At 33.2% G+C, this 27,424-nt stretch overlaps 1 protein-coding gene and 1 pseudogene across 5 annotated transcripts; one reads left to right on the top strand and one right to left on the bottom strand.

Annotated features, from left to right (window-relative positions):
• The first annotated feature begins 9,332 nt into the window (after positions 1–9,332).
• On the top strand, positions 9,333–21,213 carry LOC107868697 (annotated as a pseudogene).
• A 1,021-nt stretch (positions 21,214–22,234) lies between these two features.
• LOC107869524 lies at positions 22,235–25,648 on the bottom strand. 5 transcript variants are annotated; one of them, XM_016716053.2, is made up of 6 exons: positions 25,475–25,648; positions 25,058–25,398; positions 24,900–24,974; positions 24,478–24,564; positions 23,596–23,682; positions 22,235–22,592 (listed from the first exon to the last, which is right to left on the bottom strand). In XM_016716053.2, the coding sequence occupies exons 2-6, from the start codon at positions 25,392–25,394 to the stop codon at positions 22,498–22,500; spliced, it is 681 nt and encodes a 226-aa protein (XP_016571539.1). In that variant the 5' UTR covers positions 25,395–25,398; positions 25,475–25,648; the 3' UTR covers positions 22,235–22,497. The 5 variants fall into 5 exon arrangements, 4 of the variants coding, with proteins under 4 accessions (XP_016571539.1, XP_016571541.1, XP_047266912.1 ...); XR_007054587.1 differs by lacking the exon at positions 22,235–22,592 and adding an exon at positions 23,828–24,334 and having other exon boundaries at positions 25,475–25,645; XM_016716055.2 differs by lacking the exon at positions 22,235–22,592 and adding an exon at positions 24,233–24,334 and having other exon boundaries at positions 25,475–25,645.
• Positions 25,649–27,424: the final 1,776 nt, after the last annotated feature.

Genomic DNA, 27,424 nt, shown 5'->3' on the forward strand with positions numbered 1-27,424 from the left:
AGGATGACACAATATTTGGGTAGTAGAATGAAATGCCTTCGTCATATCAATCCTTAAAAACACAAGTACATAACATATAATCTGAGAGTAGAACATCAAGATAATATGCAGCTTTTTCAACATTGATCGTGACTAAGCTCATGCACTTGCGTCACTTCTTTTAATCTTGTGAAATATACATGTCCACTTATATTATGCTTTTCTCTCGATGAATGACTCATGCCCTTTTGAAACTAACTTCCTTTTTCTTTTCCTGATAGTGGATATTATAAATCCTCTGATCTACCCCATTCAAAATTCTTGAATTGAATCTTCTAATCGATGATCAAGTTATTTTCTGATTCACAAAGTGATTGCCTCAATACATTCAAGTGAGGCTGTAACTATGACCCCAAATACCTGAACACTTACTTATTTTCTTATATGTTTTTTTCTTTCAACCCTGTCTTTTTGGTCAAATGTTTCATGATTAGATTAGATTTAAAGATCAGTCTGTGAATTCAACATGTATATCACATCACTAGAATCACTATAGAAAGAGCTCTCTAAAGAAAAGAAAGACAACCAAACAATATATAATAAAAAATAAAAAGGACATACATTTGTTGACAGAAATATAGAAGGGTTTGAATGGAAATGATAATAAAATAAGATAGATCCCAACCCAACCCTAAAATAATTCGGGTAATAGAAAGAAAACAAAACAGACTATCAAAAATTCTTCCTCGTAGGGAGCAGATTGACTTCTAAATTGCCGAACTTAATATTTTAGCCATTGAATTGCATGTCGGCCTTAATGGAGTCTCCACAATCATTGTTGCATCATTTTTTTTCTTAACTCAATTATTTTGAATTTATCACCTCAAACTCTCTCCAAAATAAGTCATCAACAATTTCTCTTTTCCTCTACTCCTCTTCATTGATTACAAAACTTTTTCATATGAGTCAAAAAATCACCCTGACCCTCGTACATGTCCAGCTTTGGTGTTATGGAGTTTAGAGGCAAGTGAACATTGAAACATGTAAAAATCCTTGTGAGAACTCTCTTTTTCTCTCTCAGTATTTGCATGTTTCTCATATTTTGCTCCAAATTTCTCACTTTTTAGATCATTTCTTATTATTCCTCATTTCTAACAATCTACACCAACTCATCCCAGACCCTATATCATTTTTTGTGAGTCATCTTACTTGTTTTTTGAACATGATGTTGTATTGGTGAGATGCCAACTTAGTCACAAACCAACCACCTTAACAGTATTTTGATTTTGGTGAAAATTAATGTGTCAGAGTTCAAAAATTTTCTTTTTAAGACCACCGAATTCATGAAGGACTGCCTATGTATCTCATTAAGATGAGAATCAGGTGTGCGTAGTTCTTGAAATATGTGATGTACAAAATTCAGCCCCAAGACCTCTAAAGGTTCAGGGCTATTAAGATTTATATATATTATTTATTTTGTAAAAACTTAGCCTTATGATCTCTAAAGATTCAGGGCTATTAAGATATATATAAATTAGACTTGAGAATTAGAAAAATAATTATGAAAGTAATCATATTTTCAAAATATTTCTCAATAAGTCTATGAATAATTTTCAAAAGATAGGGTCATATCCTGAGAAGGACTTCCTACGTATCCCACTAAGATGTGAGAATCAGACCCTCGTAGTTCATGAAGATTGTAAAATTATGTTACTAAAATTTTTCCTTTCTTTTTAAAAATAAAATTTTTCTTTTGAAAAATGATTCACTAAATTTGAGGATAATATAATCTCTTGCATTTTAAAGTTGCCTAAAATCGATCAACAAATAAATTGACTTCCAAACAAATGTCAAAGAGCACGTAGGATGCACGTGTTGGTCTTTATAAAGTAGGTCACCTGTCCTAGACAGACCCAGACCCTGTGCCGAATCTTGCTAAGTCAAATGCATATGATGGAAATAAAGCGACACCTAATAGGGATAACCAGATTCTAAGTTTTCAGTTCTTCTAAGTTTAAGCCTAATAGGGATAGGTGTCTAGACTGGCTTACCCGAGCGGGCACTCGAGCCGGGGAGGGACAACTTGGTCGGTAGCAAGGCAACACCACCTTCGTTGTCGATCCGAACCCCGCCTAACATGTGTGACTATAATCTTTAACCAGGTGCCTTGACACTCAGGCTATCTCAAAAAGAAGGTAGGATGCATATGCTGCATTCCTTCTATCCTATTTCAGAGACTCAGAGGGGGGTGCGCAAAAGAAGACAGTATATAATACAGTTCAATAAATATCAAAGCGGTAAATAAGCGACAAGTAGTACATAAGGCCAACAAACATAATATAAAAATAATTAAAGCAAGTAAAAGTCAATATAAAAATCTCAAATTCTTATTATTCCCCAGCGGAGTCGCCAGAGATGTCACACCCCTTTTTCGCCCGAAGGGTTCGAGTCGAAGGGTTTTTCTAATTAAAGTGACGGTTTTGAATAGGGATTATTTTATTTACAAAGTTGCCACTTGAAATTAAGTTATGGTGTTCCAAGTCATCTTTTTGAATCCCTAATCAAAAGGAAATGACTCCTTATTATGGTCTACGAAAATAGAAGATTGGATAAGGAATTCTATTGACCGAGGGGAAGGTGTTAGGCACCCCTCGAGTCCTGTGGTTCTAACACGGTCGCTTTTATTGACTTATCTTGTCTTAAATTATTTTAATAAATTATGTTAAGGGCTAGGTTCGCTCATTTTTAATATCTGAAATTTGTTTATGATCTTATATTAAATAAATCAATGAAAATTAATTTTGAAAAAATATTTGCCAAGGTGCATTATTGCATCCTTCAATTTTTAAATATTTTGAAAAGATGCGTATGCCGCATTCTCAATTGAAACATATTTTAAAACGTGTCTAAATATTGCCTAGCGTTAAAGACGTTCATTCATCTCTTATAAATTCGAGTAACTAAATTTATTCATTTTTATTCTTTCTTTCAAACCTTGGACTAATCCACAACTTGTTTCCTCCCTCACAATATTTTTGCTTCCTCTTCTTTTATTATTTGTGATAGTCTTAGATGAATCTTGATCTCAGTTCTCAGTTTACTCTATCTCACATTAACTAATGAAGAATTGTTTAAAATAGGGGTCACGGATTTCCAATTCTAGGCCAGCATTCTGATTCGAAATTTAAATTAAAATAAAATAAAATAAAATTAAAAAATAAACCAACAAAATAATTTGTGATTATGAAACACTTCCAGGAAATAAAGCAATAGTGCATCTAACTTGAAAAATAAAAATAAAATAAAAAATGATCAAGACAATTTTTCTTTTAAATAATAATAAAAAAAAATGGGAATAGCAAAGCATATGACAAAAACCATTAGAAAACTATCAAATTAGAGTCAGTTAAGTCAATTCAGACAAACCCAAAACTAAGTAAATTACAATTACACCTGACCGTTGCATCTCTCCGGATATAAAACTAAAAAGAGCCTACAATTTTAAACTCTAAGATCCTCATCAATTAACAAGACACTTATATATCTTTATAAATGTTAATAAATACAAAAATCATCTTGAATTAAACATAATCATGTAGAAAGGAAATTAACTAAAAGGGACACAAAACTAACTAGTGCGTAACTTTGCTATCCACAATATCATTAAAGGACAATTTTATTAAAATATTCTAGCAAATAGTTAGTCACTAATTTTTTTTTATTTTTTTTTATTTTATTTTTGCATGCATGCATGAATGTATGAGTCATGAATTAATTTATATCACAAACTTAATCGCTAGTTGCATGTCAACTAAACGTAACTTTACGTCTTTTAACATTAATAAGTTTAACTTCATTCCAAAAATACAAACAAATGAATTACAAATGAAGACGTAAAGTTTAAACTACATATAAATAATAAATTGTGCATACTAAATTATATAAAACAACCCTTGAAATAACTTCATTCATATTTCAATTCATAACGAAACTTATAAAAATAAGTAGCACAGATTTGACAAGAAACTGCTTGATACATTGAATCAAATAAAGAAGCACCGCTACCAGAAACTCAAACGAAACTCCGAACTCAAATCCAAACTTGTTTTCCTCTCTTTTTTTTACTTTGAGTTTTCTTTTATTTTTTGTACGTGTTTTCTTCCTTTTTCCTTTATGTTTTCATTTTTGTTTTCTTTTGTTGCTTTTCTCCATTCTTCCCCTTATGTTTCTAAGTTTTCTCTTCCTTTTTTTTTATCTCTCTTTGTCCGTGTGTTTTTCATTTTCCTTTCTGTCTAGTGCCCGTGTGTATTATATAAGTATAGGGTTAGGAGGTTGAGGGAGGTTGAGAGAAATTTGGGGGTGGTTGGGATAGTTTAGCATAGGAAGAAAGTTTTAAATTTTTAATTTTTTTTTTAGGATAATGATCTTCCTTTTATTTTAATAAATAAATAAATTCTATAAATAATAATAAAAAAATATTAACTAATTAACTTTTTATACTTAAAAAAATATAATAAAAATATAACTAACTTAAAAATAAAATATAATTAAGAGAAAATAAAATTACTAGACTATTTTAAAAACTCTAAATTAAAAGAAAATATTTTTTGAAAAGTTTTTCGTATTATTAAAAATATATATATATATATATATATATATATATATAAAATATAACTTTATTTAGTATTATTTTTTATTTATTTTCAACCAAAATTTATTAAAAATAAAATAAAAGATAAGATAAATATTAAAAAATAAATATTTAATGTCAAAAAATATATTAAACTCAAAGAGGGTCAAAAATCACGTGTCTGCATAATTAACTGAATATTATGTAGTTCTTTTCTTAGAGGCAAAACGTATCTTAGGAATTTTTCAAAAAATTAATGTATGTGAAACAATTTACACCATTTCACTATGTCTAACTTATGAGATACTCTAACATAAGTTGATAACTCAAAAAAGAGAATATATCATGACCTTTATATAACTTGACTTGACAAAAATAAACTCACCAGTAAAAAAGATCAAGATCGAAAAATTTGATATCGAAAAGTCAAAAGAGCAAATATTAAACTAATAAGAAAAATAAAACAAGAAAAATAATGCAACAATTTACAAAAGGATAAGCAAAAATCGTGGAAAATTAGTTGAAAGTAAACATTGTCTATTAAACATCATAAAGAAATAAAAGACAAACTTAAATCCTCTTAATAATTTTCCACGTCTTCAGCTGTACAGAATTCATCTTTTATAGAAATATGATAGAAACATCGGTTGACGTTGGAGTTATTAGAGTAAAACTAGGACCATAATCTTCATCTGATACTTCGCACCGCTTTCTTTTTCTAGAAAGCAAGTCATCAGGAGGTGTTGAAAGATCAATTTCTCCGCTTTGAAGCTTGGGGCAAATATGGGTACTGATTTCAAACTTGACTTCATCTTCAAGAATAGACAAATTTTGTTCTTACATTTCATTCACCCCCTTGAAATTTGCAATGCCAACTTCTCTTCCATCACATGATTTATGTAATTCCCAAATAAGCTCCACAAATCACACTTGGACTCTAGAGACTATATCAAAAAAAAAAAAATATAATGTCAACAACACAATCAACACAATTATTGATATAATGATGTTGTTTCTATTGAGTAATAAATCTAATGTGAAATTTACCGTAATACGACTCATAGTCCCATCTAAAGAAGTATCAAGATGAGTCTTAATAGAAGACGTCACTCTCTGCATGAAAATTGCAAAAGAAAAAGAAAGATTACTAAAGTAAGTTAGAAACTCAACATTGAATTATGATTTGAACAGAGAGTGACACAAAATCCACCCAGATAAAAGTTATGCCCCATAGGCAAGATTTGATATTAGCATCATTTTGAACTATTTACCAATAATACAATAAAATTTTAAGACTTTGAAGGCTCACATGATATCCTCCTTTTTAGTAATATATTTGTCACGACCTTACAAATAAATTTAAATAACATTTAAGTTGTACGCACTGACAGTATAAATTTTGATAATGAATTTTGCTACTAAATTTGATAGTCTATTGCTATCAATAAGAAGTAAAGTAATGAAAATTAAACTTCATTAGGAATGAGCTATCATGTCCAGCTTATACAATATGGAGATTAGCATACATCTTTTAAGGAGACTCCATTCTTTAAACACAAAAATAAGATAAACAGATTACAGTATAGACGTTCAGTTCTAGAAAATTCTCAAACTGCAAATGGAATAGAAGAATGACACTCAGCCTTCACAGCAATTTTCAATAAGGAAAAACAAAGTTCCGTTACCCATTTCCTTCAGCAAAGACTTCCCAAGGCTCTAACTTTCTCTCTTAGAATGAACTTTTGTATCTTGCTTGCTGAAGTTTTTGGTATATCTTGAAATATGACTGTTCGAGGTGCCATGTAATGAGACAAGTTATTCCTGTAGAACAATGAGTGTATTTGAAAAAAATATGGAAAAACAAAAAGAGAAATAATAAAAACGAAAAATAAAGATTAAAAGACAGATGAATTAAAAAAAATAAAGAAATATATAATGGCTGAGAAAAAAGAAAAAAGGAAAAAAAATAAAGATTGAGACAAATAAATTAAAACATAAAAATAAAATTAAAGAAAAAAAATAAAAAGTGAAAATAATAAAAAATAGAATAATAAAGTTAAAGGAAAAAATAAAAAGTGAAAATAATAAAAAAGAGAATAATAAAAGTAAAGGAAAAAATAAAAAAGAGAAAATAATAAGAAAATAAAATTTGAGAGACAAATAAGTATGAGAAGTTTAAAATACATTTGAGGTGTAGAGGGGAAAAATGATACTTTTACTGTATTAAAAAGTAAGGAAGGTTATTAAATATTTCTTACTGGAGTCAAATATCTAAAGTCACTCATGTTTTGGTCTATAACATGTAATTTCCTGTTTAGATGCTCCAAAGAGACACAAATAATAGTAGTATTAAATGTCAAGGATGACGATGAATTGCAGTCTTTGTTCATCGTCATATATATATATATGTGTGTGTATGTATGTATGTATGGGATGGGTGGAAAAAAGATGTGTGACTCATTATTCATATATTATAGACGAGTTCGGGTCCAAGCTACACTACATCTTACGCACGAGTTTAGACGAACTTTGTAATTTTAGTCCAAACTCTCTATATGTTTTAAGACATCTACTAAAATATATACAAATAACTAATATAGAATGCAATAACTTGAAAAAACTAGAATTCAAAGTAGATAAAATTCAAATCTTGATTTCGCTCAAATTTTCGAACATCTCTAGTTTTCTCACCCTATGAAGAAATCGAAAAAAGAGAAAAGCTGAAGATTTTCTTAAATTTTCTTTATAAAAATAATTATTATCTTGAGATTGCTGTATATTTTTAAATCTCTTGTGCAATTTAAAGTTCTCTTGGACTCATACTGCAACTGGGATTGGAGAACAAACCGTTGTAGTTCTTGTAACAAAAATTGAGGAGATTTAATTTATAGTCAATTACAAATGTAGTTTTAGTCATATGATATTCTGCGCAGAAAATCATAAGAAGTATAGAAAAGATAATGGTATTCAAGAGTCACTTACAATTTTGAAAGAAGAAAATGTTTTCTTCAAACTCTTTGTGTGATATTTTCAGTTATTGATACAAACAATTTCTCTAACGAGTAAAATATTTAGTGGCAAAATTAGCTTGTGGTAATGCTCAACCATCTCCTCATCTCTAATAGTGATATCATCACCGAGGATAGCGTAGTATGTCAAAAGGAGGGGAAACTTTCAGAAAATAACTGCATTATTGAAGAAATAGGCAACGACAACCACACTTTATAAAATTACAAATCATAGTCTACATTTTAGCTGACTAGCATTGTATCATTGTATTTGTATCAATAAATAAAGGTGTATAGAAAATATAACGGTCTTCTAGGACCACTTACAATTTTGAATAGCTGCATTATTGAAGAAATAGGCAGCGACAAGCACACTAAAAAAATTACAAATCATAACCTACTTTCTAACTGACTAGCGTTGTATCACTGTATTTATATCAACAAATATAGGTGTATTCACGAATATAATTTTTTTTTTTGTATTTACATTTTTACCCCTCTCTCAAATGTAACAAATTATCATTTGTATTCGGATACTAACGAATATTTATATTTGAATGATTCATTTGTATCAACACAATTTATATTAATCCGCATAAATATAACAACACATATTGAAATAGAATACAAAAATACCAAATACACATTGATTAGATACATTTAAATCAAAACACAAAAATCTAAAATAAAATACAAAATACGTAATATATATTGACTAAATACATTGGAAAAAAAAAAGAAAAAAAAAACAGAAAGAGAGAGGTATAGGGCAACGAGATAGAGAGATATAGAAAAGGGGGGGGGGGGGGGGCAGCGAGAGAGATGGATAGGAGGCAAGGGTGCGCAAAATTGGGAGAAAGGGAGGAGAGTGGAGAGATAGTGATAAAAGAAGAGAGTTTATGGATTGTATTTAATTAGAGAAAGAGGTTATGAATTGTAACTAATTGAAACTTAGGTTGTTGAGCATAATTAAGGGCTTATGTTTTCCCTAAAAGGAACTCCTTGATATACTTGAGTTGCTATACACCAAATCAACAAAGGTTGAGTTAATGCGAAAACATGCCAAACATTGTAAAAGCCCAACAAGGCTCCTATTTCAAAACAAACTCTACCTTGAAGGTGGATATAAACGTAAGACAAATAATGGAAAACTACATGCATCAAATAATGGAAAAACTACATGCATAAAAGATCAATTCATAATTATCAGGCATAACTAACGTTTAATATAATTACCATTTGCAACTAAGGTTTAGATTAAATAACTAAAGATACATTTCTTTTGTACTTGTATATTTGTATATTTCAAAGCTAATATACATTTATATTTATATACAAACGAATTTCCAGGTTCATATACAAACCTCCAAAGATTTGTATTTGAATACAAATTGAATTTCATATTTATATACGTATATAAACTCTCTAATTTATATATTTAGCTACAAAAATGTAGCTGCATCCTGTAATTAGGCAAACTTCAACTATGATACCTCATTTATTGTCTAGATATTAGCTATTTCAAAAATTTTACCAAAACAAATTTATAAAGGATTTACAAAAGAATCAAGTTTTGTCATATACATACTAATAAGTTTTTGGAACACATTGGACTTGTGAAGTCCTGTGAAAGCGAAATATTCTATCGTAATATCATTGAATAAGATTCATTTTACTTTCGTCTCTTGTATTCTTTGTGGACGGGATAAACTTTGTTTGATGGTGTGGATGAGAAGTTGCTTGTGGCATAGAATGCCATGATCTCTGGATATGTGCATACAGGTTTCATATTTGAAGCATTATACATAGAGGCGAACCCAGAATTTGAAGTCTGTGGGTGCACCGGTGTTGTCAATGGCGCGCATAAGCCTCGAAGCAAGACTCAAAATGTGTTGAGCGCTCGCCTCACTTAATGTGCAACTTAGGTTCTAATTTCTAATACATTCTTTCCCTTCTCAGTCAATGAGGCTTTCTTAAGAGACAGACTATTTCACTTTATCAAAAAAATAATTTTCATATATTTATCATTCATGCTTATATTATTAGTTTTGGACTAGACATGTATTTATATTTTTTTCTCTTTATGCTTTTTTGGGGTTAAATCAAACGTTTTATTTGTACTTTGTGCTTAAACACAATAGACCATGATGTTTTTTACACTTGTTGCTTTTGATAATACTGTGGTGCACAATATTATCTTAAGACATTAAAAAAATTTTCAGTGTAGATTAAGAGATATTATCATATTCAATCGGTCGTCAAATATATAAACAATACTAAAAAAATAAATAAATAGAACAAGTATGAGTTCTAAGCTAATAACTTTACTTTCTTATTATATGAGGTTTATTTTTAAGATCTTTAGATAATAATTTGTAGTAGCTCAATGGTCAAGGAGATTCAATACTTCATAGGATTGTTAATAAATCTAGTAATAGAAAAAATATCATGGACGGAAGCATTGGCTTCAACTAGCACATCAAGGTGAACTAGCATTCAACTTAATGTAATAGTAAGCCTTTAATCTGAAGATTGAAAATAAAAGAGAAAATGTTGCGTGACCCAGGGATTTATCCCTAGTCGCATGGACAAATGTGATGTCTTCAGCCAGCACGGCAAGGTGCACTAGCATTCATTTGTGGGTGCACTATTAAATATATCTCAATTTCTGAAGGTATATACACATATATACGTATAATTTTTTTCGACGTTAACGGGTGCATGTGCACCCCCACTAATAGCTGTGGGTCCGCCTCTGAATTAAGACATGTTAAGGAAAATGTATTTAGCCAGGATGAAGCCAAATGAGTTTGCCTGCACTAGTATCCTCAGTGCTTGTGCGGATGCTGGATTGTTTCTTGTGCGAAAGCAAGTGCATGCTTATGTTAGACGAATAGAAGAGGTAATTCGTGTGTCTCTATGTAATGCTTTGATAACATTATATTGAAAATGTGGTTGAGTTGATGATGCAAGAAAAGTTTTTGATAATCTAATCTTTAAGGACCTTGTTTCATGGAATGCAGTTCTATCAGAATATATGAATGCAGGACGGATTAACGAAGCTAAGTTATTTTTCGATGAGATGCCAGAGAAGAATCCCCTGGCATGGACTGATGGACAGTAATGATAACAGGATTAGTACAAAATGGACTTGGAGAAGATGGTCTCAAACGGTTCAACCAAATGAGAGTAAAGGGGATCGAGCTGTGTGACTATGCATTTGCAGGAGCTATTACATCTTGTGCAGTACATGGAGCACTAGAAACAGGATGCCAGCTCCATGTTTAACTAATCCAGCATGGTTATTATTCAAGTCTTTCAGCTGGAAACTCGTTAGTAACATTTTATGGAACACGTAGTGTGTTTTTCATAATGCCTTGTGTAGATTTGGTGGCTTGGGATGCATTGGTTACTGCCTTCGGACAGCGTGGATATAGTGTTCAAGCGGTTGAACTTTTTGAACAGATGTTACATGAAAATATAATGCCTGATAGGATAAGCTTCAGGATTGGTTGAAAAGGGACGACACTACTTTAATATAATGCACAGCATTTATAAAATAAAATCAGGAGACGATCATTATGCCCGTTTAATTGATATGTTATCTAGAGCGGAAAGGTTACCAGAAGCAAAAGAAATAATCCAGAATATGCCTTATAAACCTGGAGCATCCATTTGGGAAGCTCTTCTTTCTGGTTGCCGCACTCTTAGGAACGTGGATTTGGGGGTTGAAGCAGCAGAAATCCTCTTCGAGTTGACTCCGCAACATGATGGAACGTACCTACTTCTAGCTAACACATTGGCTGCTGCAGGCTGATGGGATGACGCTGCTAAGATGCGAAAACTGATGAGAGATCGAGGGATGAAAAAAGAACCTGAATGTAGTTGGATTGAGGTTGAGTATACTATTAGGGATTTTGCCTTCATTTTCTTACTAAATTTAAATTTTACTTTTCTTACAAGGAAAAAAAAAATAATACCATAATTACTTTGACTTTTAGCAAATATAAAACTTTTATATATTTAACTAACCTCTTTTTTTGGAGGAAAGATTTTGAAACTCTATATATAGAAGACCCTCTTCTCATACCATAACACAATAACAACATTAATGAGTCTGGTGTAGGAGGAGATTTCTCCCAATAGGTTTTAAATTTTTTTCAATATTATTTTTTAATACGTAGGTCGTTTGATCAAACCATATTAATAATATATTTTTAGTATTTTTTTTTTTGTTGTCATCTAAATTATCACCGTCTTTGTTTGCAAATTTTAAACTTTCGCATGACGCCTTCTCGATTTCGAACCCAACAAGTAGTATCAAAGCCTATGGTTTGAAGGTTCGGTGATTTGGTGAAACGAGGTTGAAGACAAGTTCATGGCGATTCAAACCAATTTGCAACCAATTTGATGATAATGAGATTTTTGTCGAACTACACGTGGAGAACAAGTTTCAACCATATTTTCAACATTTCTGTTGCTGCATCTTTAAAAATAAAAATAAATATTACTTTTAAACCAATTTTTAACTATGATATTTTAAACCTTATTTTTAACAATGACAAGCAGCAGTAATGAAGATTATGTGAAGAACAAAGATAAAAAATGTGAAGAAGGCGGATTAAGTGAAAAAAATAAACCAAAAAAAGAAGATTTGTTAGGGGTTTTGCCCTGATTTTCTTACTAAATTTAAATTTTACTTTTCTTAGAAGGAAAAAAAAGTAATATCATAATTACTTTGACTTTTCCTAAAAGAAAAATATAAATTTTTTTCATATTTGGCTAACATCTTTCTTGGAGAAAAAGTTTTGAAACTCTATATATAGAAGACCCCTCTTCTCATATCATAATACAATAGCATCCACAATGTAGTTGTCAAAGTGTCTAGTGTAGGGGGAGATTTCTCCCAATAGATTTTAAGTTTTTTCAATATTATTTTAATACGTATGTCGTTTACCAAATCATATTAATAATATGTTCTTAGTATTTATTTTTCGTTTTCATCTGAATTATCACCGCCTTGATTTGCAAACTTTAAGTTTCCGCATGACGTTCTCTCGATTTTGAACCCAACACATACCGTTCATGTCTTTTTGGTGGGTGATATGAGGGGAGTATATAATAAGTCCAAAGGGATAAAAATCACCCTCCCCTCACCCCCCACCCCCACTCCCTGCTAACCTTGCAAAAACGGTTGTACGAGAGAATAGAACTGAGCATCAAGGTTCGAAGAAAGAAGGTTACTGCATGCAGGAAAGCTTTTTCACATGCAACACAAATTCAAGTAGAGTTTTATCTCAGCCCCCAGGAGTAGTAAAGCTAGCTCTTCGTATCACTGGCATTGGACAAGTAAACCTGGCTACACAACAACTCTGACTCTAGCAGAGGATCTAGTTCCACAACAATCCACTTTTATATATATATATATATATATAACTTAAGAGAAACAGAAGTCCTACACCACGTCTGAAGACAGAATCCCTCGGCCTATTAGTGAACCTGTTATTTTATGGTGATTTCAGGTACAAGAATCGTATTTAGGCACAACAACTTCAACAGTAGTTCAAGTTTAAAACAAGAACATTATGAAGTACAAAAACACCCTCAACACAAGATCAAAGTGATCTTTCTAAGAAGTGTGTTTTATTTTTTCAGAAATTAAGATGAAACAAAAATATAAAGCCAAGTCCCCCGACTTTACGGAGTGTATTAAGGAATAATCCCTCTCACTGTACCCAAGGTTTTGAAATCTTCCTATCAGGATAAAATGACTTTTAATCCAACTATAGTAGTATCTCAAATAATTGGATTCGTCGAACTCACTCAACGTTTGATTGATCACAAAGAATGTTTTGAAGACAAGAAGAGTTTTTATTTCAGAAATTTTTTTATTTATTTCTAAACCTGTGGATGAAAGTAGATTTATATAGCCATCACATACCTCTTCTGAAAGGTGGCAATGGTTCACTTAAAAGGTGTATCCTTTGGAAGAGTCATGTCTGTTCATTCGAAACATTGTGTCTTTTTCTGAACAGACACAACTATCTGAACAGTCACACCTTTTCCAAATCTTTTGGTCAAAGGTTGTGTCCTTCCATTTTTCATTCACATAAATTAAACCCAACAATTCCCCACATAAATGGGGAATGGCTATTCTTTGTAAAACTTTACGGACAAGTATGTGATCATCAAGCAAAGACTGATTGCATCTGGATAAGTGGGTTTCCTTTTGAACTTTCCGTAGTGAACATGCATCGGATGCACTCGGTTAATCGGTAGATTTGATATCTTTGAACCGTCGAGCTTTAGTGTACACCTAGAAAACACATGTCATACAACCAACCTTTTACCATTTATGGTTCTCACAGTTTTATTCTTTTCAGCCATGAACACGTCCCAGTTTCATGAGAGCTTAGAGAATAGGTCTTTACTAGCATTCTCCTTGATGCGGCTTCCACTTCAGCCTCACTTAGGTGATTTCTAAACGTTCAATCCTATAGATTAAACTATTTGGTCAAATCTGTCAAATTTAGATAATCATTAAAAGACTTTTCACTTTAAGTCTTATTCTTGTTTACTAAACATTGTCTACATCATGAGAATGAGTTAGGTAATTGACAATGTTGAACCTATCAGACATAACTTTTTTTGATCTCCTTGAACCTAGCTCTTGGGATCTCCAGTCTGCTAGGTAGAGTTACTGCCATGCTGACTTGTCCTAGACCTTAAACCCATTTCCTTGGATGTCCTTTCTACTTCTTCTCTAGATAGGCCTTTTGTAAGTGGATCCGACACATTATCCTTTGACTTTACATAATTAACAGTGATAATTCCACTAGAGAGAAGTTTCCTAATGGTATTATGTCTCCATCTTATATGACAAAATTTACCATTGTACGTCATGCTCCCTGCTATCTATTGCCGCTTGGCTATTACAGTGTATACATACTGGTGCCACTGGTTTTGGCCAATAAGAAATATCTTCCAAGAAATTCCAGAGCCATTCTGCTTCTTCACCAGCTTTATCTAATGCGATAAATTCAGATTTCATTGTAAAGTGAGCACTACAAGTCTGCTTGGATAATTTCCAAGAGACTGCTCCTCCACCGATAGTAAATACATATCCACTTGTAGATTTTACTGCGTTCGATTCGGTGATCCAATTTGCATCACTATATCCTTCAAGTACTGCAGGATATTTATTATAATGTAAGGCATAGTCTTGAGTATATTTTAGATACCCCAAAACTCTTTTCATTGCCATCCAATAAGTTTTGTTGGGATTACTTGTGTACCAACTCAACTTACTAATAGCGCATGGTATGTCTGGTCGTGTACAATTCATTATATACATTAAACATCCTAATACTCTTGCGTACTCCAATTGTGAGTCACTTTCACCTTCATTCTTTTGAAATGCAAAGCTCACATCCAATGGAGTCTTGGCAATACCAAATTCCATATGCTTGAATTTGTCAAGTACATTTTTGATATAATGAGACTGTGACAATTCCAACCCTTGTGGAGTTCTATGGATTCTTATACCTAAGAACACATCCGCAACTCCAAGGTATTTCATATCGAACTTGCTCTCGAGCATTCGTTTCATTGCATTTATGTTAGAAATGTCTCTACTGATGATCAACATATCATCTACATATAAACACACATTGATTTGGTGATTTGGAGTGTCTTTAATATAAACACATTTATCACATTCATTTATTTTGAACCCGTTTGACAACATGGTTTGCTCAAACTTTGCATGCCATTGTTTAGGTTCTTGCTTTAGTCTATACAATGACTTAATAAGTTTACACACCTTATTCTCTTTTCCTGGAACCACAAAACCCTCAGGTTGTTTCATGTAAATTTCTTCCTTCAATTCTCCATTTAAGAATGCGGTTTTTGCATCTATTTGATGGATTTCAAGACCATATACCGCAGCCAAGGCAATTAAAATTCGAATCGATGTTATCCCTATTACTGGCGAGTATATATCAAAGTAATCAAGGCCTTCTTTTTGCTTTAAGCCTTTTACTACAAGTCTTGCCTTGTATTTGTCAATAGTACCATCGCTTTCATTTTCCTTTTGAAGATCCATTTAGAACCTAAAGGTTTATTTCCTGGAGAAAGATCAACCAATTCCCATGTAATGGTTACTTAAGATTGAATCAATCTCACTATTAACTACCTCTTTCCAAAAGGATGAGTCCGAAGATAACATCGCTTTTTTAAATGTTTGAGGCTCATTTTCTAAGAGAAATATTACAAAATCCGAACCAAACAAAGTTGATGTTCTTTGATGTGTACTATGTCTTGGATTTTCTTCATTATGTACATTCTCACTTGGTTCATCTCGAGGTCGTTTAGACCCCCCACTAGACTGTTCATGTCTAGTTTTATACGGATAAATGTTTTTAAAGAATTCAGCATTATCTGATTCAATTACCGTATTTTTATTTATATTCAGATGTTCGGATTTATGAACCAAAAACTGACATACTTTACTGCTTTTAGCATATCCTATGAACACGCAGTCCACAGTCTTAGGTCCTAACTTAACCCTTTTAGGCATAGAAACTTGGACCTTTGCTAGACATCCCCACACTTTGAAATATTTCAAGTTGGGTTTCCTTTCTTTTCATTTTTCATAAGGAATTAATTGTGTCTTACTGTGGAGAACTCTATTGAGTATACGATTGGCTGTAAGGATAGCCTCTCCCCACAAGTTTTGCGGTAAATCGAAACTTATAAGTAAGACATTCATCATTTCCTTCAAAGTTCGGTTTTTTCTTTCCGCAATTCCATTAGATTGAGGTGAATATAAGGCCATAGTTTGATGGACAATTCTATTCTCTACACATACTTTGGCGAAAGGAGATTCATATTCTTCATCTCTATCACTTTTTATCATTTTTATCTTTTTCTCTAACTGATTTTCTACTTTAGTTTTGTATTGCCTAAACTCATCTATTGCTTCATCCTTACTATTTAGCAAGTAGACATAACAATATCTAGTGCAACCATCAATAAAAATTATGAAATACTTTTTCCCACCACGTGATGGTGTTGACTTCATATAACAAATGCCAGTGTGTACTAAGTCTAAAGGATTGGAATTCCTTTCAACGAACTTATAAGGATGCTTTGCATACTTTGATTCCATACACGTTAGATACTTTGATTTATTGCACTCAAATTTTGGCAAAACCTCTAAGTTAATCAATTTTCATAACGTTTTATAATTAACATGGCCTAAACGTTCATGCCACAAATTATAAGACTCAAGCAAGTAAGAGGAATTTGAACTTTTATTGATTTCAACATTCATTACATTCATCTTATAAAGGCCCTCGGTGAGATACCCTTTTCCTACATACACTTCTCTTTTGCTAATTGCATTTTTTCCAGAAATGGTTACACATTTGAATTCGTTCTTACCTAGAAATAAAATAGAAATCAAGTTCCTACGTAACTCCGGAACGTACAATACATTGTTAAGTGTCAAGACCTTTTCTGAAGTCATTTTCAAGCCCACTTTTTCTATTCCTTCTATCTTAGCCATAGCGGAGTTAGCCATGTAGATCATTTCTTCTACTTGAGCCAGAGTGAATGACAAAAACAACTCTTTGTTGGCACACACATGGCGGGTGGCACCAAAATCCATCCACCATTCATGAGGATTCCCCATCAAGTTGCATTCTGAGAACATAGCACACAGATCATCACATTCTTTGTTGGACTCAACCATATTAGTTTGGTCCTTTTTCTTATCTTTCTAAGGGGCACGACAATCCGTGGACTTATGGTCAATTTTACCATAGTTGAAGCACTTTCCCTTGAATTTCTTCTTGGGTTGATTGCTTCCTTGTTTAACTTTCTTCCTTTTCTTAGAATTATTTTGGTCATCTTCTACAATATGTGCTCCATTAATTGTAGAATTCCCTTTTGAACTTCTCTCAGAAGCCTTATTATCCTCTTCAATACGCAATCGAACAATAAGATCTTCGACAGTCATCTCCTTACGTTTGTGCTTCAAGTAGTTTTTGAAGTCTTTCCACATAGATGGTAGCTTCTCAATGATCGTTGCTACTTGAAATGCATCATTCACAATCAAACCTACAAAATAGTTTATGTGAGTACTAAGAACATTTTCAATTTGTTCAACTAAGATATTTTTCAAAGATATACCTTCTGCTAAGAAATCATGGATGATTACTTGCAATTCCTGAACTTAAGAGACAACCGATTTGCTATCTATCATTTTAAAGTCTAGAAACCTTGCAACAAAGAATTTTTTAATTTCCGCATCCTTTGTCTTATATTTTCATTCTAGTTCCTCCTACAATTCCTTCGATATCTTAGTTCCACTGTAAATATTGTAGAGGTCGTCTTGGAGACCACTCAAGATATAATTCCTGCAAAGGAAGTCTGGGTGCTTCCAAGCCTCTACAATCATGAAATGCTCTTTGTCCGAGGTTTCCTCGGGCACCTTAGGAGCATCTTCACTAATGAACCTTTGAAGGCATAGAGTGGTGAGGTAAAAGAACATCTTTTGCTGCCATCGCTTAAAGTCAATGCCCACAAATTTTTGGGCTTTTCTGCAGGTGCCATTGGTTGCGGAGCATTTACTCGACTTGTTGAGGCAATACTAGTTGCCCCCATAGTCATAGCCACATCTTGCATTTGACTCTCGTTAGTTATTTTTTTTGTCACCACAAGATAATAAAATTTAGTATTTTTAGAATACTATTTATAAAGTTAAGCAACTTCAAACTCTTCTTCTTGTTTCTAGTTGACAGTGAATTTTTTATGACTTCAATCGTCAACCGAATGATCTTTAATTTGTGATGAAGATTTTATGTCTTTGACTCACTAGTTAAGTTCAAACAGAGTAGAAAGCTTAAATCTTTAATCTCCAAAAACAAGAAATACAGATTCTGCAGAAGATTATTCCTTAAGATTGTTATTTTATGGTGTTTTCGGGTACAAGAATCTGTATTTAGGCAAAACAACTTCAACACTAGTTCAAGTTTAAAAAAAGAACACTATGAAGTACAAAAACACCCTCAACACAAGATCAAAGTGATCTTTCTAAGAAGTGTGTTTTATTTTTTCAGAAATTAAGATGAAACAAAAATATAAAGCCAAGTCCCCCGACTTCACGGAGTGTCTTAAGGAATAATCCCTCTCACTGTACCCGAGGTTTTGAAATCTTCCTATCAGGATAAAATGACTTTTAATCCAACTATAGTAGTATCTCAAATAATTGGATTCGTCGAACTCACTCAACGATTTGATTGATCACAAAGAATGTTTTGAAGACAAGAAGAGTTTTTATTTCAGAAAATTTTTCATTCATTTCTAAACCTGTGGATGAAAGCATGTTTATATAGCCATCAGATGCCTCTTCTGAAAGGTGGCAATGGTTCACTTAAAAGGTGTATCCTTTGGAAGAGTCATGTATGTTCATTCAAAATATTGTGTCTTTTTCTGAACAGACACAACTATCTGAACAGTCACACCTTTTTCAAAACAATATGGTTTTTGCTCAAAGGTTGTGTCCCTCCATTTTTCATTCACACCAATTAAACCCAACATAACCATCTCTCCAGGGTTTGTGAAAGATGTTCTACTAGAAATATTCTTGTTATTGCTTCGACTGATGTTCCCCGGTCTGGCCCATTCCTCAAAAGAAGTTTTTACGGGATCCCTATCTACCAAATTTTCACTTCTGGTTCAGACGAATGAATAATCACTGGCTTCTCCTCTTTCTGGACAACACATAAAAGAGACCCACCAACAGTCAAATTAGCAAACCAAAGCATATAAACACAAAATACGACCTGGTCTCTTTTTGATAAAATATAGAATGAGGTATTCAATTGTTGGGTTCAATTGGTGCGAATGAAAAATGGGGGGACACAGCCCTTTGAGGAAAAGACACATTGTTTTGGAAAATGAGTGACTGTTCGGATAGTTGTATCTGTTCAGAAAAAAGACACAATATTTCGAATGAACAGACATGACTCTTCCAAAGGATACACCTTTTCGGATGAACCATTGCCACCTTTTGGAAAGGGCATTTTATGGCTATACAAACCTGCATTTTTTCCACGGGTTTAGTAAAAAAAATTTCTGCATAAGAAAAATATTCTCTTGCTTTTAAAAACTCTTTGTGATCATCTCCCGTTGAGTGAGTTCGAAGAAAACCAGAAAGTTTGAGGTACCACTACATTCTGGTTGTGAAGCCATTTTATCCTGGGAGGAAAATTCCGCAACCTCGGGTAATTGAAATTATTTCCTTAAGGATACTTCGTGAATTCAGAGGACTTGGCTATATTTTTGCTTCATCTATTTTTCTTTAAAAAGAATACAGAACAACACACTCTTTGAAAGGTCATTTTGATCTTATGTTGAAGGTGTTGGAAAACTTCCAAAGTGTTCTTGAAAAATCTTGAACTTGTGTTGAAGTTTAGTGTACTAACATACAGATTTTGTGTACCTGAAACAACATCAATTAGACAACAAACGATGCGGTACAATCAAGAGAATAATAGCTCCATATATGTGCCTCTTGAGTGTTATCCGATCGGAATCAGCGGTGGACTCCTTTGACACTTGAAGCCTAATATTAGGTAAGCATCTATTGGTTCTCAACAATTAAAGATGTGGAAAACTTGGGAGTGTTATTATGTAAAAACGCCTTGTAGTTGGACCTTGCCAATAAGCATAGTCCTTCAATTTTCTCTGTCTAGTTACTTTGGCCTTGATAGCACTCAACTAATCTTTTTCTTTTGAAGATTACTGCATAGAGATTGCACATAATGTGTCTACATGGAAGAAAAAGATTAAATAGGTCACCTACATCTAGAGTATGTAGTCATATAGATTTAATCAGACTTGGGTAGGCGTGAATTTATTGGCTCTACAAATAGAATTTTTCTGAAACACAAAGTGGATGTTACAAGGAGGCGATCTATGTCTAATGGCGAGCTGTAAACTTTGATGTGCTTGTTCTGTCAAACATCTGAAAGTAATATCTGGCCAAAAACCAACAAACATTGCTTCCATTCTATTATGAAAACAATCTTATTGTCGATTAACATGTCCTTCCTCGGTGTTGTGAATCCAATGCTTCACAAGGTTAAACAGTGTGCATCCACCATAGCTGTTTGTAATCTCAGCTTTTCCATCATTGTAGTGTCCCAAAATTCAGTCTCAAGGCCAGTTTGCTTTTATTGTCTCCTCCTAAGTTCTCACTCAACTGCACCAATGTTTGTTTTCATAGATTGCATTCTATTGCTTGTTTGTAGTTCTAGAATATACACTAGCATTCCATATACATTTAAGTAGAGAACGCCAATGATTTTTTTGTTTACTGTTATGATGAGCTGAAGATATTGTGGTAGATATGTTAAACTGTGTAAATTCTGGCAGGTAAATCTTCGTGCTTAGGTAGAAGCTGCAGCTCCAAATGGACGAAGACTATCTGGAACAGCTACTGAAATTGTTGGTTTGGAGAAGAGAAATCAGGGCCTGCTGCTGTACATTATAAACACGAGGATGAGGCTTCAGTTATTCGGAACATGAGAGTCTCTGGAATCAAAAATATGCTGGATAACTATAAAGTTCCCAAGCACTCGATGTGCCTTTCATGATTACAGAAGAGAAATTGCAAAATGTCAAATGCCCTAACCTTGTTTTTTTATGCATCTATACCGAAAGACGGGGGACAATTGTTTGAAGTTCAAGAGGATTGATCCAAGGAGTCCTGTAGAGGAGAAACTAAAAGGAAAAGGAAGGACGAGTCTCCGCCAGATGACCAGGGTCGGAAAGGAAAGTTCCAGGAGGATGCTTTCTTTGACCATACAACAACAACAAAAACATACTCAGTGTAATCCCACAAAGTAAGGTCTGGGGAGGGTAGCGTGTACACAGTCCATACCACTACCTCAAAAGAAGTAGAGAGGTAGTTGACCATTATAACAAAATCAGGTGAGGAACCTGCTGCAATCTACTGTTGCAAAAGTGGAGAAACTGTCAAAATGAAGAAACATAACAAGCTTAATGACTACTCCACTAGACAAAATGGTGGCCTTTATCCGATTTGCTAGCTTTTGTATGTGATCCATTTTATGGAGCAGAACTGTGAGCATTCAAGCATCCGAAGCATTATCGATCAACCTTTTACCGAAAGATTTATTGTCCAGTTGACATGAGCCTAACAAAAAGCGGACAATCTTGAAATGACAAGACGAACATATGACTAGGAAAGAAGAGTTGAGGGGGTTGAAGTCATTGCATATGACAAAGAAGCATGCTGACCAAAAACTTTTAACACCCCAAGAAGGGGATGACTTTGACATCCAATCGACATTGTCAGTGCAGTCTCAAAAGAAGTTCAACCAATGAGCCTGAGAGGAAACCTGAACCAACAATGCTGGTACTGAAGTTGTCACTTCAAACCATGCTTCCAAGTTCCAACTGCTTCAAAATTAAAACCAAATTTGCATTTTGGGCCATTTGATGAATCAGCACTCCATATCTCATGGTGATCAGCGACATGTCAAATACTTATGAACAAGTCTAATATTAGTTTCTAACAGAGATATTCATCAAGCAGTGATATGATCATTATGTAACTACGATCTATGCAACAGTTTCCTGGTTCAATGAACTATTTACAGACTTTCTGTATCTCCTTTCACCAGACTGGAATAGAAAATTTAACGCCAAAACGAATCGTTCTTAGCCTCAACATCAGCTCTAATATTCTCTACTTTATTTATATTACAGACAGTTTTTAAATGTGATGTGAATTAAAATCCTTCTAAGCCTCATTTCCTGCCTTTCTCCCTAAATGTGTAGTTCTCTTCAGCTGCCCAATTTCAGATCAGCAGCAGCATCAACTTCCACTTTTCCTTCTTTCAACTCTTCAGAACTGTTCAACTGCAGCTCTTTGAATGACTCTGAAATATAGACTTCGGTATCAATCAATGAAACAGATGCTACATCGAAGGAAAATGCAGTAGGAAACAATGCAGACAATCTCACACTTTACTTAAAACTTGTTACACTTGCATACAATAAACAAAATCAAACTCCCAATTCCATTGGAACTACGTTATTTCAGAATAGTTTCAATCAGATTGCCAAATTCCACTAAATAAAAATTGTTCTTTTTCAAACTTCTGATTTTCTAAATCCTCAATCACGACTATGTTTCAATCTACTTCCTCTATGTATTACTTTCAGCATTACACCAACACATAACAAGAAAGCAACAAATCAGAAATTACCATGAAATCAAATCAAAACCAAAAAAATTCTGAATTAATTCAGTTACAATTGAAAGCAAATTCCAATGAATTTGACCTGTAGAGCACATCAATGGCAACATATGAACTTAAGAAAGGAAATTCACCAACTTATCAATTGAAAAAGGTATAACAAAGCCTTCTTGACGTAGAAAAAGCCTCATCGCACATACATATACACACAAAACAGAAATCGAGAACATTGATGGCATCATTTGATAGAACGTCGATAAATTGCTATACAGACAAACAAATCAGAAAATCACCAACTTATCAATTGAAAAAGCTAGATCAAATCCTTTTAAGAAGAAAAGCCTCTTCACACATACATATACACACAAACATAGACAGCAACATTATGAACTTTAGAAAGTCGATAAACAAATAAGTAATTCACCAACTTATCACTTGAAAAGGCAGAACAAAGCCATTTTGACTTAGAAAAGCCTCTCAGCACAAACATAAATGTGCAAACAGAAAAAGAGAACAGGATGGCATTATATGAACTTAAGAATGTCAATAAATTGCTAGACAGACAAAGAAATTAGAAAATCAGGAACTACTTATCAATCAGAAAAGGTTGAACAAATCATTTTAACATAGAAAATCCTCTTCGCAGATATATACACACACAAACAGAAAACGCAAGATATACCGTCAATTTGCCGCTTGTTGTCCTTCATGTTCTTCTTAACAGCACCTTTCTCACTTTCAGAATCAGAAATTTTGTGCACATTCTCCTCTGAAATAGATGAAAGAAAAGTAGATTTGAAATAATTTATATTTTAAAAAGGGTAGGAATGCAAACAGAAAACGAGAACATTGACGGCATCGTATCAACAATAGAACGATAAATAGATAGATAGACAAACAAATCAGAAAATCACCAGCTAACTTATCAATTGAAAAAGGTAGAACAAAGCATTTTAGCGTAGAAAAGCCTCTTCACACTACACACAAACGAGAAAATCACGGCATTATATGAACTTTGAAACTTCGATAAACAGATAGATGGACAAGTAAATCAGAAAATCACCAAGTACTTATCAATTGAAAAAGGTAGAACAAAGCTTCTTGACATAGAAAATTCTCTTTACACATACATATATACAGTATACAAAAGCAAACAGAAAACGAAAACATCGACATCATATCAACTATAGTACATTGATATATTGCTACACAAATAAATCAGAAAATCACCAATTACTTATCAATTGAAAAATGTAGAGCAAATCATTTTAACGTAGAAAATCCTCTTTGCACATAAATATACAGTATAGTATGCGAACAGAAAACTCAAAATATCCCGTCAATTTTCCGCTTGTCGTCCTTTAAATTCTTCTCAACATCTTTCTCAGTTTCAGCACCAGTCATTTTCTGGACATTCTCCGCTGAAATTGATAAACGAAAAGTAAATTTGAAATATTTACAACAATTATTGATACTGATTGATACAAACGAACAGTATCAAACAGAAAATCCTCTTTGCACAAACACATACAATATGCAAACAGAAAATGAAAGACATATTTACCGTCAATTTTCTGCTCGTCGTCCTTCAAGTTCTTCTGAACAGCATCTCTCTCAGCTTCAACATCAGTCATTGTCTGCACATTCTCCTCTGAATTGATAAATAAAAAACAGATTTAAACATTTATATTTTTTATCAATCATCAAATAAAATCATGTACAAACAAACTGTACATATTTTACAACATGTGAATTTTAGAACGCTGATAAATTTTTACACAGACAAATAAATCAGCAAATCACCAATTACCTATCAAATGAAAAATATAGAACAAATTCTTTCAACTTAGAAAATCCTCTTCGCACATACGTATACACACAAACAGAAACGCCATATATACCGTCAATTTGCCAGTATCAAATAGAAATGCCTCCTTTACAAATACATATACAGTATGCAAACAGAAAATAACAAGCTATATATACCGTCAAACTGTTGCTCGTCGTCCTTCAAGGTCTTCTCAACAGCATCTTTTTCTGTAATTTTCTGCACATTCTCCTCTGAAATTGCGAAAAGGAAAACAGATTTGAAAACTTATATTTTGATGTCAATCATCAAATACAACAAACAGTACATATTTCACCTTCACATCGCTTATCATATGCATCCTTCATCTTCAAAATCTCATCCAGCATCTCCTTCATACTTTCAGCAGCATCAAAAAGAGTTGCGTTAGGCTTTGTCCATTTCACAGATTTAAGCAAACTGAGTTTACAATCCAACTTATTCAACACATCTCGAAGGATTTTACACTCCTCCTCCGATTCATCATCATCATTTCGATAATACTGTTTAGAACTCTTTGAAGAAAAATCATAGCCGATTTCATAGAAGAAATCATCATAATTCCGATACTGTTTCGACTTCTCTCGTAAATCATCCTGGCCGATTTCATAACCGAAATCATCATCTTCATCCATTTCTCTGAAGAAATAACAGAGAATCTAAGCAAATTGAAATTAAAAACTTCGAATCTAAGCAAAGTAAAGATGATTATTACCTGCAATTGTGCTTGCTTAGCTTTATGGGGAGATTGAGAGAGAGAAGAGGGGAGTTTGGCGCCTAAAGAGAAAAAGTTGAAAATGATATTTGCAGAGTAGAAGCTTTGGAGTGAATATGTATTTGTAGTGTGATTTTTGCAGAGAGCAGTTGTAACTGCCTGGCGCGTGTATGAGTAACGGCTTGTATCCTACGTGGCGACTTTTAGCTAAGTTTATATAATAATTCTTCTTTTTATTTGGTGAAATGTCACTAGATAAAGTAGGTGTGTTAGGGATGATATTTAGCTCCCAATTGTTTTTGGTTTTCCAACCGATGTTCGGTACCCGCATTGGAGCCCGATTAATTTGAATTCGCACCGAAAAGGGCTCCATCAGGAGTAGCACTCCCAACAGAGTTTCCAATCACAAGTTCGAAACCTCAACCTTTGGTTAAGGGTGGAGCAGCCCCATCCGCTGCACCACAACTCATGTTGGTATTTAGCTCCCAATTTTGCTAACAATTCAGTAGATTTAGGCAAAAATTTGTATTTGAATTTAGAAATTTATTGAATAGCTATAACTAATTTATTCAGAATTTCGTAAGTTGCTCTTTTTGAACTAACTTTAAATTCAAAATTTTATATTCACTTTTGAATAAAGTGAATAAAGTACTTCAATTTCAAGTTTATCCAAGTCTGGTTCAAAGTGTATTATTATGTCGAACTTTAGCAAATAGATGATTTGAGGATTAGTATTTAAAGAAGAGATAAAGTTCATACGCTTCAAAATTAACTTCAACATCGCGGATGAAGTTTCAAAAAACTTCAAATACATATTTTTGAATTTGTTCTTACCGAAGTCTAACTTCATACATGCATCTTTGAAATTCAAATATTTATGATTGAAGTTTGAAATTTGAAATTAAGCTTAGCAACTATAAATATGTATTTCTAAAGTTTGAAATGTGATTTTGTAGTAATTCTTTATTGAATAAAGGCCCAAAATCATCCATTATCTTTACTTTAGACACAAAATAATACATATTGTTTTAACTGGTGCACTAATAGTCCTTTTTGTTTAAAAAGTGAGTGCATTTTTAGTCATCACCCTAACACTGTGAATTTTTTTAACAGCAGCCTGCTCACGTTCATATCAAGTAAACACGAGCACGATTAGGCAAGGGAAATCAATGCAAAAACACATCAAATAAGCCTTGAGGCATCGACGCTGCATTAACAATTCAGACTTCTCTGTATCACTGCATCAACAATTATTTCAATCTATTAATTTCATGGTCTGATAAGACTCATGAAGATAAAACATGATGTCAACTTCTATGTTAGGTGATGCCAGATTCTTCAGCAGGTTAGTAAAGGTTGGTTAGAATTTTCATCAGCATCGAAGATTTTGGCTAAGAGAAGCTTTATACGCTGCAACTCAGGCTCTTAGACTACAAAACCTTCCGATTTAACTTCTTTGGGGTGATTAAATGTGACATTTGTGAAATGTTCCACTTGAAGAGATTCTGGGATAGGAACATCATCATAAAAGTAGGTTTTACTGATGGATTAGTCAATGATATTTTACTTTCGTTTCAGTTGCTTGCTCTGTCGTTAATGTGTCATTTTTGGGTCGCAACTATCTTGCAGCGTTAAGTCACTGAAACTGCTCAAGTTACGAGTTATCAACTTTGTCAAGCTGATGTTGGTAATTGCTTCCTTATACTGCTTATGGTGTGCAATCCAAATATACTTAGTTCGTCCTCGTCGGCCAACTATTGGTGAAGAGGTTGATCTCGAAGTTCTTGTGTTTATGGGAATATATTTTTTTCCTCCCTCATTGACTGTGCATTCAGTCCATGAACTCATGAGAACCCCAAAAACTTATGCCCTTATGACTAAATAAAAATCATAGTGACTAGTGACATAGAAAATCTCAGGGCTCAAATTGATTTAAGCCCATGTCAGCAA

This window comes from Capsicum annuum, chromosome 4 (assembly GCF_002878395.1).
Source record: "Capsicum annuum cultivar UCD-10X-F1 chromosome 4, UCD10Xv1.1, whole genome shotgun sequence".
In the NCBI taxonomy this organism is placed as follows: Eukaryota; Viridiplantae; Streptophyta; class Magnoliopsida; order Solanales; family Solanaceae; genus Capsicum; species Capsicum annuum.